This window comes from Aquarana catesbeiana, linkage group LG06, assembly GCF_042186555.1.
Source record: "Aquarana catesbeiana isolate 2022-GZ linkage group LG06, ASM4218655v1, whole genome shotgun sequence".
Classification (NCBI taxonomy): domain Eukaryota; kingdom Metazoa; phylum Chordata; class Amphibia; order Anura; family Ranidae; genus Aquarana; species Aquarana catesbeiana.
In genome coordinates, this window is record NC_133329.1 from 58,905,757 (window position 1) to 58,924,680 (window position 18,924).

The window sequence follows — 18,924 nt, forward strand, 5'->3', positions numbered from 1 at the left end:
TCTGTTATGCCTCTCCCGAGTTCCTCCGACCAGGTTTTAGTGTATTTAGATAAGGACCCGTGAACGTGGTCCAGCATCATTTTGTATATTAATGATAAGGTATGTCTAGGAGTCTCCGAGAGCGTGCATAATTGCTAAAGCCAGTCAAAGGTCTGTGGATTTGTTTGGAGTCATGGAGTTGTTTACAGTAGGAACTCAAGTGTAGACGTGTAAGCCATGTCACTTTAGAGGATGTGGTAATTTGGTTGGTGATGAGGGTACCTAGGGTGTTGTTCACAAATTGTTGGGCTGTTGGCCAGGAAACTCTATTGTAGTTGTCTAGAGTCTGAGTGTAATTGCCTTCAGGGAAGGAGGGGTTATCAAATAGGGGGGTGAGAGGACTCGGTTCTAAGGATAATGAGCAACTCTCCCTTCTGCGGTACCAGATTGCCAAAGCATCTCTGGTGAGAGGGAACAATCCTGCTAACGATTTGTATGTCTGATCATAGCCCCATAGTAGAGCACGAAGATCAATTGAGGACAAGTCTTGCTCCACAAGGGTGGAGGCTTTGACCAAGGGGCGGGGGAACCACTCCAGAATACGGGAGATCACTGTTGATGTGTGATAAAGTTCAAAATCCGGTAGGCCTACCCCTCCTTTAGTGGTAGGGGAGCATAGGAGTTTATGTTTAAGTCTAAGGTGATTCCCCTGTCATACAAATCGTATTGCCGTAGATCGAAGGGTGTGAAAAAATGCCACGGGAAGGGCAATTGGGAGGGCCTGGTATAAATAAAGTAGCTTGGGGAGAATATCCATTTTTAATACGTTCATGCGACCAAACCAAGACATTGGTAAGGCCATACGGCTTTCAGTAAGGCGTCTGAGTTTCGTAAGTAATGGGCTGAAGTTCCGGGCATATATATCTGAAGTTTGATTTGGAATGGCTGTTCCTAAATATAATATGGAGTTTGTCTGCCATTGAAAGGAGAAATTAGATTTAAGGGAGGAGAGGGTGGCATGCATCAGGGATAAATTTAGTGCCTCTGTTTTAGTGATGTTTAATTTGTTATTACTAAAACAGCCAAACCGATCGATCTCAGCTAATATAGATGGTACGCTGATATGCGGTTGGGTTACATAAAGTAGCAGGTCGTCTGCATAGAGGTAGAGTTTACAGTGGGAGGTGGGAGATTGTATACCGTGTATGTTGGGGTTAGCTCTAACAGCTTGGGCCAAATGTTTAATTACCAAGGCGAACAGGAGCTGGGAAAGAGGACAGCCCTGTCTGGTACCATTGGTGATCGTGAATTTTTCTGATTGGGTACCGTTCACCAAAACGGTAGCCGAGGGTTTTGAGTACAGGAACATGATGCATGTAAGCATTCTTGGGCCTAATCCTAACTGTGAAAGGGTGGCAGATAGAAAGGGCCAACTGACCCTGTCGAAGGCCTTTTCCACGTCACACGAGAGAAGACAGGTCGGTATGTGATTGCGTTGGGCATATACAATAAGATGTATTGTTTTGGTGGGGTTATCCCTGGTTTCACGTCCAGGGACAAAGCCCACCTGATCTTTATGAATTGTCTCGGGCAGTAAGGGAGATAGGCGATTCGCAAGGATCTTTGCATACAATTTTAAATCTATATTTAAGAGGGTGATTGGCCTGTAGTTGGGGCATAAGGAGGGGTCTTTACCTGGTTTTGGGATAACTGCTATTTGGGCTTGAAGCAAAGTAGGGGAAGGAGCAAGATCAATGGCATTGAATGCTTTTGCTAATAAGGGTGCCAATTGGAGAGTAAACGTTTTATAAAAGCGTGAGGAAAACCCATCAGGGCCGGGGCTCTTTCCGTTTTTAAGATTTTTTATGGCGAGTTGAAAGTCTGTTTTTGAAAGGGCTGATTCCAATTCTTCCGTTTCAGATGTTGGGAAGGGTGGTAGTGCCGTCTCCTGGATATATGAAGGGAGGTCTTGTGAGTGAGCTGAGGGGTATGTAACTCATGGGGTGAGATTATATAGAGTAGAATAGTATTGGCGGAATTCTTCGGCTATGGCCGAGTTGTTCAGTATTTTACCTTTAGCTGGGGAGTTAATGAATTGAATTGGCTTACGGGCTTGTCGGGTTGGAGTGTATTTGCCAGATGTCTGCCACATTTATTGGCTTGGGAGTAGTGAACGAATCGCCCCTTATCCCTCGCTACCAACGATCGCTCTGCAAAAATTTGCAAGAGGTCTCTCCTAGTGTTGGTGAGTTCTAGTAGCACTGTGGTGTCAGGGTTTTTTTTGTGTGATTCTTCCAACGTGGCTATGTTGGCAAGGAGACGTGTACATGGGCTGTGCGTGCACGTTTAAGTCGGGAACCATGTTGAATAAATTTACCCCTGAGCACACATTTAAGTGCTTCCCATTTCGTAAGTGGGTTGGTGGTATCTTGGGCATGATCATCTACAAAGTGGTTAATGGTCTGTATAATGTCTTGTATGCAAGCTGAGTCAGATAGTAGATTGTCATTCAACCTCCAGGAAGTCCGTTTCGGGGACTTTTCCTAGTTTCATGTGTATGGAAGCATGGTCAGACCATAGGGTGAGGCCTATGGAGGGAGGGGGGAGTAATCTAGTAAGGACTGGGAGATGAAGAAGTAATCCAGTCTGCTATAAGAAGAATGTGCTGGGGAATAATACGGGTAATCCTTAGTGGAGGGGTGTAATATTCTCCACACGTCCACTAAGGAAAGGTCAGATAGAAGTGTTCGTATTTTGGTCAGGGAAGCCGGGGAGATTGAGGACTTACCAGTTGAGGCATCGAGGCGGGGTATCAAGGTGGCATTGATCATGATCATGTTGGTTGTACTAAATCGCTTCAGGCGCGAAACCACGGTGGAGAGAAAGTGGTGCTGATCCTGGTTTGGAGAGTAAATATTAATTATAGTATAAATCATATTCATGTATGACAATTTAAGAAATATATATCTACCCAATGGATCAATATAAGTATCAAGAACATCTGGGGTGAATGTGGCGTGAAATGCATTGGAGACACCTTTAGATTTTGCCGAAGGGTTGGTGCTATGAAACCAGGTGGGATATTGTTTATGGATCAAATGTGGGATCGCATCAGACCTAAAATGAGTTTCCTGTAGGAGAAGGATTTGGGTGCGAAATTTGTGAAAATGATAAAGTATGTGTCTTCTCTTCTCCGGGGTGTTAAAGCCCCTGCAATTTAACGAGGAGACTCTAGGGGAGTTTGGAGTTGTCATAGGGAGAGTAATTTAGGGGGTGAGCAAGAGTAAATATGGTGGAGGCCCGCTGTCCCAAAGGAGAGGGAGGGAAGGGAGAGGGAAGGAAAAGAGCGACATCTTGTGGAGAAAAGATAAAAGGTAAGTATGAGCGATAGAAGAGAAAGAATTGTAGAAGAGGAAATAGAGAACTGAGGCCTAAATGGCCTTACTAATAATGTTGTAATCAACATAACAGCTAAAACCGCTATGGGCGCTGAAAACCCTAAGTGGGGGGGTCGCGGTCAGAGCATAGAGGGGCCCGCACACGCCGGGCAACTTTTATTGATTTTATCTATATGCAAAAAGGGCTCAGGCCCTGCATTGCCATTTGTATTTTTGTTCTCCCTGTGTTTGCGTGGATTTCCTCCCACACTCCAAAGATATGCGGGATACTTATTGGCTACTGTCTACATATTATGTGTATGTATGAATGTGAAATAGGGACCCTAGATTGTAAGCCTCATGAGGACAGGGACTGATGTGAGTGTATAATATATATGTAAAGCGCTATGTAAATTTACAGAGCTACAGTATATTTTGAAAGTACTTGTAATAAATAGCTCTCACTCTGAATATGCTAGCTGCCTGGCTTTCCATTCTTGCTAGGATAACAACTGTGGCTTTTTGTTGCCCTTCATTTGTTGCAGCAAAATACTTAACCACTTACCTACCAGGCACTTTTACCCCCCTTCCTGCCCAGGCCAATTTTAAGCTTTCAGCACTGTCACACTTTGAATGAAAAATGCTCGGTCATGCAACACTTTACCTATATGACATTTTTATCTTTTTTTTTTTCCACACAGATAGAGCTTTCTTTAGGTGGTATTTAATCACCACTGGGGTTTTAAATTTTTTGCTAAGCAAACGAAAAAAGACCGAATATTTTGAAAAAAAAAAAACAGTTTTCATAGTTTGTTATAAAATTTTGCAGTCAAGTAATTTTTCTCCTTCACTGATGAGGCTGCACTTATGGGCACTGATCAGCGGCACTGATGAGCACTGATAAACTGCACTGATGGGCACTGATGAGGCTGCACTTATAGGCACTGATAGGTGGCACTGATGGTTACTGATGAGGCGGCACTGGTGTACACTGATGAGGCTGCACTGATAGGCACTGATAGGTGGCACTGATGGGCACTGGTAGTCGGCACTGATGGACACTGATTGCCAGCACTGATTGTCAGCACTGGTGGACACTGATTGGCAGCACTAGTGGTCACTGATAGGCAGCACCGGTGCGCACTGTTGGGACTGCACTGATAATCAGGACACTGATAATCAGTTCCCTGATTATCGGTGTAGATGTCCCTTAACACAAGCCGGTTATCAGTTCTCTTCTCCCCTCCTTGCACTGTCAGTGTGAAGAGAGGAAAGCCGATAACCGGATTGTGTTGACATCATGATCAGCTGTCATTGGACACAGCTGATCATGTGGTAAAGGGCCGCTGTGATTGGCCTCTTACCTCGTGATTACACTGACACTTCCCCAAAGCACCCCGTGTCCTGATGAAGTTATGTAGGTGGTGAAACATGTCGGGAGCACATTGCACAATGCATTTGTTGAGCAGAGCACTATGCAGCAATAATATTTTTGGTAAAGGATGGTACAGTATAGGAATGAGAGAAGTGGAAAGTAATAAATAGAAGAGCAGGAAAGAACCGATATAAAATGTATGGAGAGATACAAAGGATAATAAAAAGGGTCTTTAGGAAGTAAACTCTACATATCTGAAGTATTGTACAGGTATAGCAACTTTTTCATATGACTTTGTGATCAGTGTAGATGATTACTAGCCCCATGTCACAATAACACGATCCTCTTATTATACAGTCAGGTCCATAAATATTGAGACATCAACACAATTCTATTCTTTTTGGCTCTATACACCACCACAATGGATTTGAAATGAAACAAACAAGATGTGCTTTAACTGCAGACTTTCAGCTTTAATTTGAGGGTATTTACATCCAAATCAGGTGAATGGTGTAGGAATTACAACAATTTGTATATGTGCCTCCCATTTTTAAGGGACCAAAAGTAATGGGACAGATTAACAATCATCCATCAAACATTCACTTTTTAATACTTGGTTGCAAATCCTTTGCAGTCAATTACAGCCTGAAGTCTGGAACACATAGACATCACCAGACGCTGGGTTTTATCCCTGGTGATGCTCTGCCAGGCCTCTACTGCAACTGTCTTCAGTTCCTGCTTGTTCTTGGGGCATTTTCCCTTCAGTTTTGTCTTCAGCAAGTGAAATGCATGCTCAATCGGATTCAGGTCAGGTGATTGACTTGGCCATTGCATAACATTCCACTTCTTTCCCTTAAAAAACTCTTTGGTTGCTTTCGCAGTATGCTTCGAGTCATTGTCCATCTGCACTGTGAAGCGCCGTCCAATGAGTTCTGAAGCATTTTGCTGAATATGAGCAGATAATATTGCCCGAAACACTTCAGAATTCATCCAGCTGCTTTTGTCAGCAGTCACATCATCCATAAATATAAGAGAACCAGTTCCATTGGCAGCCATACATGCCCACGCCATGACACTACCACCACCATGCTTCACTGATGAGGTGGTATGCTTTGGATCATGAGCAGTTCCTTTTCTTCTCCATACTCTTCTCTTCTCATCACTCTGGTACAAGTTGATCTTGGTCTCATCTGTCCATAGGATGTTGTTCCAGAACTGTGAAGGCTTTTTTAGATGTTGTTTGGCAAACTCTAATCTGGCCTTCCTGTTTTTGAGGCTCACCAATGGTTTACATCTTGTGGTGAACCCTCTGTATTCACTCTGGTGAAGTCTTCTCCTGATTGTTGACTTTGACACACATACACCTACCTCCTGGAGAGTGTTCTTGATCTGACCAACTGTTGTGAAGGGTGTTTTCTTCACCAGGGAAAGAATTCTTCGGTCATCCACCACAGTTACTTCCGTGGTCTTCCAGGTCTTTTGGTGTTGCTGAGCTCACCGGTGCGTTCTTTCTTTTTAAGGATGTTCCAAACAGTTGATTTGGCCACACCTAATGTTTTTGCTATCTCTCTGATGGGTTTGTTTTGTTTTTTTCAGCCTAATGATGGCTTGCTTCACCGATAGTGACAGCTCTTTCAATCTCATATTGAGAGTTGGCAGCAACAGATTCCAAATGCAAATAGCACACTTAAAATGAACTCTGGACCTTTTATCTGCTCCTTGTAAATGGGATAATGAGGGAATAACACACACCTGGCCATGGAACAGCTGAGCAGCCAATTGTCCCATTACTTTTGGTCCCTTAAAAAGTGGGAGGCACATATACAAACTGTTGTAATTCCTACACCGTTCACCTGATTTGGATGTAAATACCCTAAAATTAAAGCTGAAAGTCTGCAGTTAAAGTACATCTTGTTCATTTCATTTCAAATCCATTGTGGTGGTGTATAGAGCCAAAAAGATTAGCATTGTGTCGATGTCCCAATATTTATGGACCTGACTGTAAATGGATTACGGCACAGTTTGCAGATTATCGCAGAATAGCGGTCTCAGCCATAATGATAGTCTTACCTTCCAGGGGTCTGATCTGTGAGACAGGAGAGTGCCGGGTTGCCTTTGCTCAGGTGTACAAAGGTGTGAAAAGGATGGAATCAGAGACTGACATACAGAGGTTGTACGCAGATTAGAATTGAACCCATTCACTGCCAAGCCCTGCCTAGAACATATAGAAATCTATTGACATCTGAAAATTTGATGCAGAGTGAAAATGTTTTTAATGACTGTTCAAAAAAAAAACAGTTAATCCAAAGAACAATTGGAACAGGTTATTTTACAATCTGACAGTGGCGTCTGGTGCTCTATTTTCTCTATTTTTGGCAAACAAGTCACCTGACCCCCCCCCCCCCGTCACTCGCTCGCTCAATGAACAAACCCCCCCCTCGCTCACCCGTCGGTCTGCCCATCAGCCTCGCCCTTACCCCATCCAGGTCGCAGGCAACTTCGGCGTCTTCCCCCTGCGTCTCCTCCTTGATGCCCCCCCCCCCCTCCTGCTCCCGACCAATATGGTCTCTTCACCTCTCGGCCAATCAGGTCTCAGGACCTGCTTTCTGATTAGCTGGGAGGAGAAGCAGGAAGACAATAGCGAAAAATAATTTGCTATTGTCACACAACTGGGTGGACTCAGGAGGCGCAGTGCATTGCGCCCTGAGCCCACCCTTTTTTGAAGCCAATTAGAGCCTCAGGCTCTAATCATGTGCTTAAAAAAAAAAAAACATTGAAATCTATGCGTCCGGTGCCCTGCATGTAGATTAGGGGCCGTGTGCATGGATTAGGGGGGCGACGCCCCTGCGCCCCTAATGGAGCGGCCGCCACTGCAATCTAACATTCCATAGAGCCGCGCTATAGGCTAAAAACAAATAGGAAAAAGCAGCTTGCACAACAAGTGATATATAATGTGGCTAAAATGATAAAAGAAAAGATGCTGGGCAAATTTACTCAAATCATATACAATATATCTTTATTGTGAATCGTGTCTCCTACTCAAATCCTCTTCACAATAGGAAAAATACAGAATATGTTACACATAGGAAACAAAATATTACAAACCATAAAAAGGAGTGAAATAAAAAGCATTCACACAGTGGGTATAGAAAAGAATCTCCTCCTTTAAAATAATCACATTGTGTTGCTTTGCAACCTGAAATAAAGACAGACACAGTTTTTGTTTTATCCAGCTGTATTTACTCAGTGCAACTTATAACATCCAAGTGAAGGATATAACACCAACATGTCAGAAAACAATAAAAAAAAATTCAAAAACAAAAAGAATGACTGAGTCAGAAAAAGGATCATCCCTTTCTAAAATGACTTGTAAACTCAATCGGGTGTAGTGAATCACTTTCTCAATAGCACACAAAAGCCATTTGACTTTCAACTATGCCCCCCCCCCCCCCCCAACCCCTTCCTTTTCCCAATAGACACAGTGATTGATCGGTACTGCACTCACTGTGTCCATTCATAACTGAAGCATAGTAACCGTGTTTACAATGCTTCAGTTTGTGAATGAATGGGAAGCTCTGTACAAAGCTATTCCTTGGATTGTAGATGGTGGTTCTGGTCCTGAGTTTGTAGATGGTGGTCCTGGTCCTGAGTTTGTAGATGGTGGTCCTGGTCCTGAGTTTGTAGATGGTGGTTCTGGTCCTGAGTTTGTAGATGGTGGTTTTGGTCCTGAGTTTGTAGATGGTGGTTTTGGTCCTGAGTTTGTAGATGGTGGTTTTGGTCCTGAGTTTGTAGATGGTGGTTTTGGTCCTGAGCTTGTAAATGGTGGTTCTGTTCCTGGGTTTGCACAGGGTGGTTCTGTTCCTGCGATTGTAGGTGGTGGTTCTGGTCCTGGGATTGTAGATGGTGGTTCTGTTCCTGGGATTGTAGATGGTGGTTCTGTTCCTGGGATTGTAGATGGTGGTTTTGGTCCTGGGTTGTAGCTCCAACTGGGTCCTTGCTACATACGGAAGGTGAGATCTGTGTCAGACATTTCCTTCTGGTAATATTCATCAAATCTCTCATTCTGGGCTACGGTGAATTGGTTCTTCCAGTCACCGCAAATTCCTAGAGGGAAGAGAGAGATGTGACATGAGGTATCATGGAGGACTTCACACTCATACTTACAAACATTGTGGTCCTGGATTCCAGAAAACTCAACTCACACACAGTATGCAGTTTGCCCACCGACTTTCTGGGTGGGTGTGCACAAATCACAGCCAGTTTGTTGTCTGGTCCCACCCAGACCCCACCTCTAAAAATGTTGAGATTACTGACCATGTCCACTTTGATGGTTGGTCCCACATAGATCCATCCTACTCGTGTCCCCAAGCCCCGCAGTTATTCTCCTTTTGAGTTACTGCACATGTATAGCAACTTAAATAAGGTTGATGCTGTGATCCAGAGACATGAGCCGAGACACAACATTGGGGTGACAAAGAACCTAGATGCAGGACTGTCCCAGCAAATTCAGGACAGTTGGCATCTCTACATGGACATTATCATTTGTTTAGGTTTTGATGCAAATAATAGTTGTTTTTCAAAATATTTTTGATGTTTTTTCTTTGTGTGGACACTCAAGAAAAAGTTTCAGTGTATCGCAGTTCTTTTTTCCTTACACAAACTGTGATAAAAAGAACTGTGAGGAAAAACTTTAATAATGTAAAGCCTAACTAAACTCAAGAACAAAAGTGGAATATAATGCAGTTTACCAGTCCTTAGATGTAGTAGCTGCATTTGTTTTCTATTTTTTCCCCCTTCTATCCACCTGGCGATCCTGTCAGTAATACACTTCCTGTCCTAGGGTGACAACGCTCAGTCACTGTACTGTATTCATAGAGGAGAGGTTGTCACTCTAGAACAGGAAGTGCGTTACAATTACAGGACACCTTCTCATGTTCACTGCTTGACATAAAACTGCAGTGTGCACAGGACGGATAAACACGTATTTTTCTGGGGCGTGGCTTAGCGGCAGATGTAGACGGTCGCATCTCTCTCCTGCTCCGCCGAGAATCCGGACAAAACATCCTATAGAACATTGTTGCAGGTCCATATTGGATCCCCCTGTGGATCGGAACTGATCAGGCTACGATCGCGACCCGTACCGCGGATTTACCTGCATGAATCCTGTCATGACAAGGGGGAAAAGTAAAGAATCCAGAGGCCTCATGGAGGAACTCAGCCAAGATGGCGCCTGGGCACAGAGATCTTCCAAAGAGAAATACAAGGAGGCTGCACAGAAACTCCTATATGGAGGTAAATTACCCAAAGACCCTCAGACATCCTCATCGGCACAAGGAGAAGCTGTAGGAGGCCAGTCTGAAACAGATGACACAGCCCCACTGGAAGATGTCGATGGATTATCTCAGGCCTGGGACACAGTGAGTACCCCCAGAAATGTGTTCACAGGGAGCCAGAATGTATCACCGGTTACAGATGAGACAGAACCCACTTTAAGGGATATATTGTCGGCAGTGACATCATGTAATATGTCCATCACTGCTATGGCTGATGAACTTAAGGGGGTGAAAGCTGAAATATCGTTTGTGCGCCATGATATGCAAAAACTGAGGGAACGCACCTCCGCCATAGAGGGCAGAATAAGCACAATGGAAGATGAAATGACCCCCATGAAAAGAGACTTACAATATAATTGTCACCTCACAGATCAGCATGCGGCACGTTTGGACGACCTAGAAAATCGCATGAGACGTAATAATGTACGTGCTATAGGTATTCCTGAGCGGGCTGAAGGCAAGGATCCTGTCTCTTTCATTGAGCAATGGCTGATAACTACCTTTGGCAAAGAGGCCTTCTCTCCACTTTTTGCTGTGGAGAGGGCGCATAGGGTGCCATCACGTCCCCTGCCACCGGGTAATCACCCACGTCCATTTCTTTTCAAGCTACTTAACTACAAAGATAGAGACGCTATCCTGTCCAAGGCTAGAACCATGAGTGGCAGCCTGGCCATTGACAACTCCAAGATCTCTCTGTTTCCAGATTTCTCTGCAGAGCTGCAGAAACATCGTGCTAAATTTATTGAAGTGAAAAGGAGGCTCCGGGATCTGGGTGTTCAGTATGCCATGTTATATCCTGCGCGCCTTAGGGTAACAGCCCTGGGAACAACACATTTCTTTGACCGCCCGGATATGGCTGCACAGTGGCTGGAACGAGAGGAACGTGCAATTAAGACAGCCAAATCGCAACGTCAAGCACCGGTCTGAACATAAAAATGTCTTTTCTGATGTCAACTGAGAGACTCCCCATTTTTTCATTGACTTCTCTTTTTTCAGGAGACACTGATCGCAGGTTTAGAATATCTATTTCTTTTTGTTCGGTTACCCCTAGTTAAGGCGGATTGCAAAAGGAGAACACTGGAAGCATAATCGCACGGTACATCCCACGTAGTATGCAGAGGTGAAACCCCCTCCACTATCTTAACGGGAGTTTCCACTGCCCTCCCCCATCCATGGCTAAGCTATGGAAACTATACACTCGGAGGCCTGTTCGGCCAGGAGTCATGTTGGCTCTAACAGTTTGCTCTTCTCTTTTTTTTTTGTGTTTCTGCCTCTTACAAGACTTACGCTACACCATTGGATGCTGCTTTAGCCCACCAGGAAATACACGAAGGACCAAACCCATCACGAACTGTAAAGTCACTCTGTGCGTATTCACATGTACTTATGGTAAACTTGGCTTAGCAAATGCAGCTCATTTATATCCATATACTGAGTTAACGCGAATGCTGGAGGGGGATTGTGCGGCAAATGTGTGGTTATTATTTTTATTAATGGATAGACTTCCCTATGGCGGCTAAATTTAAATTTAAATTTATGTCCTGGAACGTTCGAGGACTGAGCAACCCAATAAAAAAAGTGGCGGTTCTCAGACACCTTAAATCTGTGGGGGCTGGAATCGTGTGCCTACAGGAGACGCATTTTTCTCCAGATCCGGCGCCCAGTTTCAGCCCTCGCATCTATAATATTCAATTTCATTCGACTTATACAGCATACTCCAGAGGAGTCAGCGTTCTGATCCGCCAGGATGTAGAGTTTAAATGCATACGTAAACTTATAGACCCAGGAGGGAGATATGTGTTCCTATTGTGTAAAATATTTGGTTTTTCATGTATTATAGCAGGAATATATATACCGCCGCCGTTCTCGGCGGGGGTCCTCAGGTGTCTGGCAGGGTTTATGGCTCAATTTCCTGATACCCCGCTACTAGCATTAGGAGACTTTAACAATTACTTACTATATCAATGGGATAAGCTTCCAACTCCCACTAATATACCGATGGGGGGTGGGGGGTTTACACCCTTTGCCAGGTTGCTTGGGGAACTCGGACTGACAGACATATGGCGGCAAGGTCATCCACACACAAAAAAATTCTCATGTCACTCAGCATCACATGGGGGACTGTCCAGAATTGATTTAGGTCTCGGCAATCTCGCAATGCTGCCATTGGTGGTGGAGTCAGACTATAGTGACAGACATATTTCAGACCACTCCTCATTTTGGGTGACTATTTTGCTTCCCGGCACAGAGAAAAGGACAGAGTGGAAGTTAAATCCCTTCTGGCTTTCACTGTTCCCGGAACAGGACCCCATACGGGTCTCACTACAATTTTTTTTTAAGGACAATCTGGGTAGTACTACACGTAGTATAGTGTGGGATGCAGCAAAAGCATATTTACGTGGCCAATTTATCAGAACAATAAATCGTATTAAAACAGACACTAAGGCATGGGAAAAACTGGTAAGAGAAAAGGTCACTGAGACTGAGGATAGATTTATTGCTGACCCTAATGAAGACACAAAAAGTGCGTGGCTGGGAGCTCAGTCCATGTCCGCCCAATTGGCGTTACAGCTGGCCGAGAACAAACGTTTTTTCCTACAACAGAGCCATTTTGAGGAGGGTGAGGCAACTGGGCACATGCTAGCTGTGATGGCACGTGCGCAGCGGCCCTCTTCTCTGATTTCGGCCATCTGTGACGAGCAGGGATCCCCTCAATACCAGACCACAAACATATTACAAACTTTTAAGGCATTTTATGCCTCCCTTTACACCTCTCAGGTACAACCCACAGGAGAACAGATAGATGATTTCTTAGGACGGTGTGAGCTGCCTCGCTTGTCAGCCTCGGATGCTAATATGCTTAATGCGCAACTGACTGAGGAAGAATTGTCTAATGCTCTAACACAGTCGCATAATAATAAATCTCCAGGAATAGATGGTCTCCCATCCGAGGTATATAAGCGATATGCAGATACATTGCTCCCCGAATTGTTAAAAGTGTACAATGAAGGATTGAGGGAAGGTAAACTCCCTGATTCCATGAATGAAGCGATTATTATTGTACTATTGAAACCAAACAAGAATGCAACATCCCCAGACTCATATAGACCTATATCCTTGCTTACAGCGGATGTGAAACTGTTGGCTAGGATATTAGCAACCAGACTCGCTAAGGTTGTACACAAACTGGTGCATAGGGACCAATCAGGATTCATTCCAACTAGATCCACGGCCCAAAATATTAGAAGGCTCTTTCTGAACCTGCAAATTCCTGTGGATAACCCTGGCAATAGAGCAATATTTTCGTTGGACGCAGCTAAGGCCTTCGACAGCGTCGAGTGGCCTTACCTGTGGAAGGTGCTTGAGCATATGGGCTTGGGGGCAACATTCATTAAATGGGTCCAACTGCTATACGCAGCACCCTCAGCTAGGATCAGGATTAATGGAGAACTGTCGGAACCATTTTCCTTGTTTCGAGGCACTAGGCAGGGGTGCCCTTTGTCGCCCCTGCTGTTTGCCTTGGCACTGGAACCTCTGGCAGCAAAGATAAGGGGGGACCCAAATATAACAGGATTCAAACGAAATACGGGTACAGATATTGTCTCCATGTATGCGGATGATACTTTACTGTACTTGGGTGATACACAGGATACATTGAAGCATGTTATGTCCCTTATTAAAGAATTCGGAAACCTGTCAGGCTTTTCCATTAACTGGAATAAGTCAGTGCTAATGCCGGTAGATCCCATAACTGAACCATTGCCACAGGGAGCTGAGATGATACAAATAGTACCAACCTTTCGTTACTTAGGTATACAGATATCCCCAAACCCATCCCAATATATAAATCTCAATCTAGTCCCTTTGCTTAGTAAATTCCGTGAAAAATGCACGTCCTGGTGCAAACTACCACTCTCAGTGGTAGGAAGAATTAATTTGATAAAAATGATATGGGCACCGCAGCTCTTATATATATTTAACAACTCCCCGGTTTGGATCCCTAGAAAGTGGTTTGACAGGATAGACTCCCAATTCAGGGAATTGATTTGGAGCAAAAAGACAGCAAGGATTAGCTTAAAAACACTGCAGTATAGAAAGGATGGAGGCGGGTTGGCGGTTCCTCACTCCGGGGCCTATTACCTAGCATCCCAGCTCCAGCAACTTGGGGGCTGGGGGGTGACAGATCTAGCGGACCCTATCCGCAGACTGCTGGCTGTACAGGATGGGAGTGTGACGGCTCTGGAGTGCCTGGAGGCTGGCTACATGCACCTTGACCCTGAAGCCCCTACAGTGAGAATGCTTAAAACATTATGGGCTCACACGAAAAAAATAGTGGGGATCAGAGGTTTCATAGCGCATACACCAATATGGCATAATACCAATTATAAAGAGTTATTAAAATTAAAAGGATTTAGAAACTGGGAACTGTTAGGAATCCGATACCTGTCTCAACTGTATAATGGTCCAAATTTTAAATCTTTCATGGAAATGCAGGGGGAATTTAATATCCCACGAACCAATTTTTTCAAATATCTACAGTTGCGACATGCGATACAAACACAATCGCAACGTACTCCATTACATCGGACTGACCATACGCTGATACAGGGGATCTTCATGGAAGACGATAAGAAAGGAATGATCTCCAGAGCATATAACATACTTCTTAATGCCATGCAGGACCCATCTGGTCTTCCTTGTCGGCGAGGCTGGGAGGAGGATATTGGGAACATAGATGGAGAGACGTGGAACCTGTGTCTATCCTCTGCACCCTTAGTCTCGGTATCCGCATCCCAAAAGCTATCGCATCTGTATCTGCTGCACAGGGTTTACAGGACTCCGGCTAGGCTGCACAAATGGGGGATTAGAGAGACTCCATTGTGTCCGAAGTGTGAGGGTGCCCATGGGGACCTACTCCATATGATATGGAGATGCCCCAAACTCTTTCGGTACTGGAAGGAAGTCCTAGACATAATATCACAGGTTTATATGTTCAATATTCCACGAGAGCCAGTAGTGTGTTTACTAGGAGCATTGGATGAGGAGGCTCTAACACCTTCGGCACATACAGCGGTCCTTCGACTATTATACATTGCACGTAAACTCATTGCTCAATTATGGATCACTCCCAGGGTACCCACTGGAAAACAATGGGTGGAACAGGTGAACAAATTACTAATCAGGGAGAAACTAACATATCAACACAGAAAAGCCCCACGTAAGTTCTACTCATTGTGGCAGGCATGGCTAGATGTTCCGGGTTTGGCACCACATCAGCTGATTAAAGACAGGCTATTACAAATGTAAGATTTTAACTGCATTGATAAGGAGGTAATTAATCACTTGGCAAAAAGAAAATGTATGATTCCAGGGGGGGCACCACACCATGGTGGGCTGAGGCAGCTTTTATGTGGATTTGTTGCCCTGTGCCCTTAGGGTATTGGGGAAACTTGGGTGAGAAGGGGGCAGGAAGAGGGGAGGAGGGGGAGGGGGAAGGGAAAAAAGAGAAGAGCTTTGTTTTGTTTGATTGTTTTCTCTTTGTTTCTGTTTTTACCCATCTATATTTTTCTCCTTGCGCTCTTTTTTTTTCTTTTTTTTTGATATATATGACTATGACAATGTAATATGAAAACGCACTCTTAAGGTCATTGATATCCGGTAATACCCGATGATGTGTTGTTGAAGATGTATGTTCCATATTCCCATGATATTGTAGTACATCAACTGTCATATATTATGTAATGTGAAAGTAAAAAAAAAAAAAAATTTTCTTTTCTGATTTAAAAAAAAAACACGTATTTTTCTACTTATCAAACAGATTTATCAAAGCTCTTTTTGTTGTATATTAAAGAGACAAAAAGGGAGCACATAGGTGAAGCGGGTTTACATACATTTTAAGTATGTTGTTTTAGGATAAGGATATCTATTAACAAGAAGAATGGTTGTTAGGATAGAAAGATCTGACAAACCCAAAACTGTGTGGAGACAATAGGGGAGTCATACTGAACCTAGTGCCACCCTAATTTTCCACAGAATTCACAAGTTGGTAAGAAAATGTTGAAACACAATCCAGCTTTAGACACTTTAGACAAAAAAGCAGACGTGTCATAAATCTCCACTGCAATACTCATCTTTGAGTATGTTTCTAATGTATACTAAACTGAACTTCCAAAGTCAAAACTCTATACATAATCCATAAATCCTCCTACAATAGAGTTATCTTCATAAAAAGTAGTTACACTAACGTATAGTAAAATGCCAATTAGTTAGACACCAAACACACATATGTTACAAGAATCAGGAGGCTAATGGGGCATATTAGACCTCCTAACAGAATCATATATAATATCTACATCATATTTGGTATCTAACAAATTGTAATTTCATTCTGCTAAACAATATGTTGATTCTGAAACCTTGTCAAATGGAAATATAAATCTATTTTGGATAGTTGGCATTACGAGTCTTTGCGCCCTCGAATATAATGTAATACTCTCTAGACCACTACAGCACCCCCTTGAACCCTTTGATTGGGTAGAGCAGGCTTTGCGACAACCTCTCCATGGACAAGAGAAGATGATTGTATTTGGCTCTCTTTTTACATCAAAACGTCCAAGGGTATTAGTAGTCACTTTTTCTAATGGCCATTGACTCTTGCAAACACCAGCTCTTACTAAAACCATGTAGTGCAAGGGCCTGCCTGATTGCATACAAATTAAAACTCTTATGCCGCGTACACACGAGCGGACTTTTAGACGGACTGAACTCCGAAGGACTTTTCGACGGAGTTCCGACGGAGTTACAACGAAACGGACTTGCCTACAAACGATCACACCAAAGTCCAAATGATTTGAACGTGATGACGTACGACCGGACTACAATGGGGAGTTCATAGCCAGTAGCCAATAGCTGCCCTAGGGTCGTTTTTGGTCCGTCGGACTAGCATACAGACGAACTGATTTTTCAATAGGACTCGAGTCCGTCGGAAAGATTTGAGACATGTTCTATTTCCGTCGGACCTTTGCTGTCGAAAAGTCCGGTAGTGTGTACACGGCATTAAGGTTTGACCTCATATTATATGGTTTTGGTAAATCTGAAGACAAAAATCTGCAGAAAATCTAATAGTGTGTATGGGGCTTTACTCTGCAAGCGAATGGGATTCTGCACATAACCAAAGACCAGACAAAATTTTCTTAAGTATTTTTTCACTTTAAATCCCTTTTGTTTTTGCTGTTGCCTATGTCTATCTTGTAATGTTTTTCTTGTAAATATTTCCTGCACCATCTTTCTTTTCTTTTTTTATTAAAACTATATTTTCAAAATGATGAAAATGAATTTCTGGATGCTCAAATTATTTAAAGAACTTACTGAATGTTGCCCCTGTAATGAGCTATCATAGTTTAAGCTCAGTTACATTCCCGTCTAGATGTGGCAGCGAGTGATACAGACATTTTCTTTAAAAGTCAGCATTACAACTCTCTTACAACTTTAAAATTCTCAAAAAACGTAGTCGCGCTCTTGAGCGTCTGTGGCACAAGACTAAGTCTCTCAAAGACTTCAACCAATACAAATCTGCCCTCCAAATATACTATTCTTTCCTCCACACTGCCAAGCAAACCTATTTTACAACTCTTATTAACACTTTCTCATCCAATCCCCGTAAACTCTTCTCTACCTTCAACTCTCTACTTTGTCCTCCACCGCCTCCACCCACTGACTTACTCACTGCCCAGGATATCGCTAATCACTTCAAAAACAAGATTGATACAATCCGTGGTGAAATCTCTATTCTACAGGTATCTCCCCCAGCTAAGACCCCATGTCAACAGATACAACTGACACTCCCCCTATTCAAATCTACTACTACAGATGAAGTTGCTAAACTCCTTTCTATCGCCCACCTAACCAACTGTCCCCTGGACCCTATTCCCTCTCAAATGCTAGGTCACCCTCTGACCCCATCCTACACTCTCTAACCCACATCTTCAATCTCTCCCTCACCTCTGTCATCTTCCCCAATGCTCTAAAACATGCACTGGTCACCCCCATACTCAAAAAGCCATCCTTGGACCCTACCAATCTTAACAACCTACGCCCAATCTCCTTGCTCCCCTTTTCCTCTAAACTCCTTGAACGCCTGGTTTACAACCAACTGAGTGACCACCTCATTAAAAACAACCTTCTTGATCCCCTTCAATCTGGATTTCGCCCTCAACACTCCACAGAAACTGCTCTTTTAAAACTCACAAATGACCTACTAACTGCAAAAACCAATGGACACTATTCTGTACTCCTACTTCTGGATCTTTCAGCTGCCTTTGACACGGTTGACCACCCCCTCCTCCTCAAAAAACTTTACTCCCTCGGTCTCCGTGACTGTGCTCTTCAGTGGCTCTCATCCTACCTATCCCAACGCACCTTCAGTGTCACTTACAATTCTACTTCCTCCACTCCTCTTCCCTTCTCTGTCGGGGTCCCCCAAGGTTCTGTTCTTGGACCTCTTTTATTTTCAATCTACACCTCTTCCCTGGGTCAGCTGATAGCTTCTCACGGCTTTCAATATAATTTCTATGCTGATGACACACAAATCTATCTCTCCACCCCTCAACTCACTCCATCAGTCTCCTCACGCATCACTAACTTACTAACCGACATATCTGTATGGATGTCACACCACTTCCTCAAACTCAACTTGTCCAAAACCGAGCTTATAATATTTCCTCCCCCACGTTCCTCTTCCCCCGACTTCTCTGTCAAGAGCAATGGCAAAACCATCCACCCGTCCCCACATGTCAGGGTACTAGGTGTTATCCTGGATTCTGAACTCTCCTTTCAGCCCCACATCCAATCACTTTCCAAA

At 43.7% G+C, this 18,924-nt stretch overlaps 2 protein-coding genes across 3 annotated transcripts in view; both read right to left on the reverse strand.

Moving 5' to 3' along the window:
• LOC141148486 (sulfotransferase 1 family member D1-like) overlaps nucleotides 1-18,924 on the reverse strand; it is a 109,855-nt gene that overhangs the window by 68,989 nt on the left and 21,942 nt on the right. The gene's annotated exons all lie outside the window — the stretch shown is intronic.
• LOC141148487 (sulfotransferase 1 family member D1-like) overlaps nucleotides 1-18,924 on the reverse strand; it is a 46,322-nt gene that overhangs the window by 5,429 nt on the left and 21,969 nt on the right. Inside the window, exon 8 of one of the 2 annotated variants that reach the window (XM_073636002.1) lies at nucleotides 8,582-8,835. The exons of the other annotated variant lie outside the window; for it this stretch is intronic. Within the exon in view, the coding sequence (XP_073492103.1) occupies nucleotides 8,729-8,835 (107 nt within the window). The 3' untranslated portion in view covers nucleotides 8,582-8,728. Of the gene's footprint in view, nucleotides 1-8,581; nucleotides 8,836-18,924 lie in introns of those variants that run through there. 2 annotated transcript variants of the gene reach the window in all.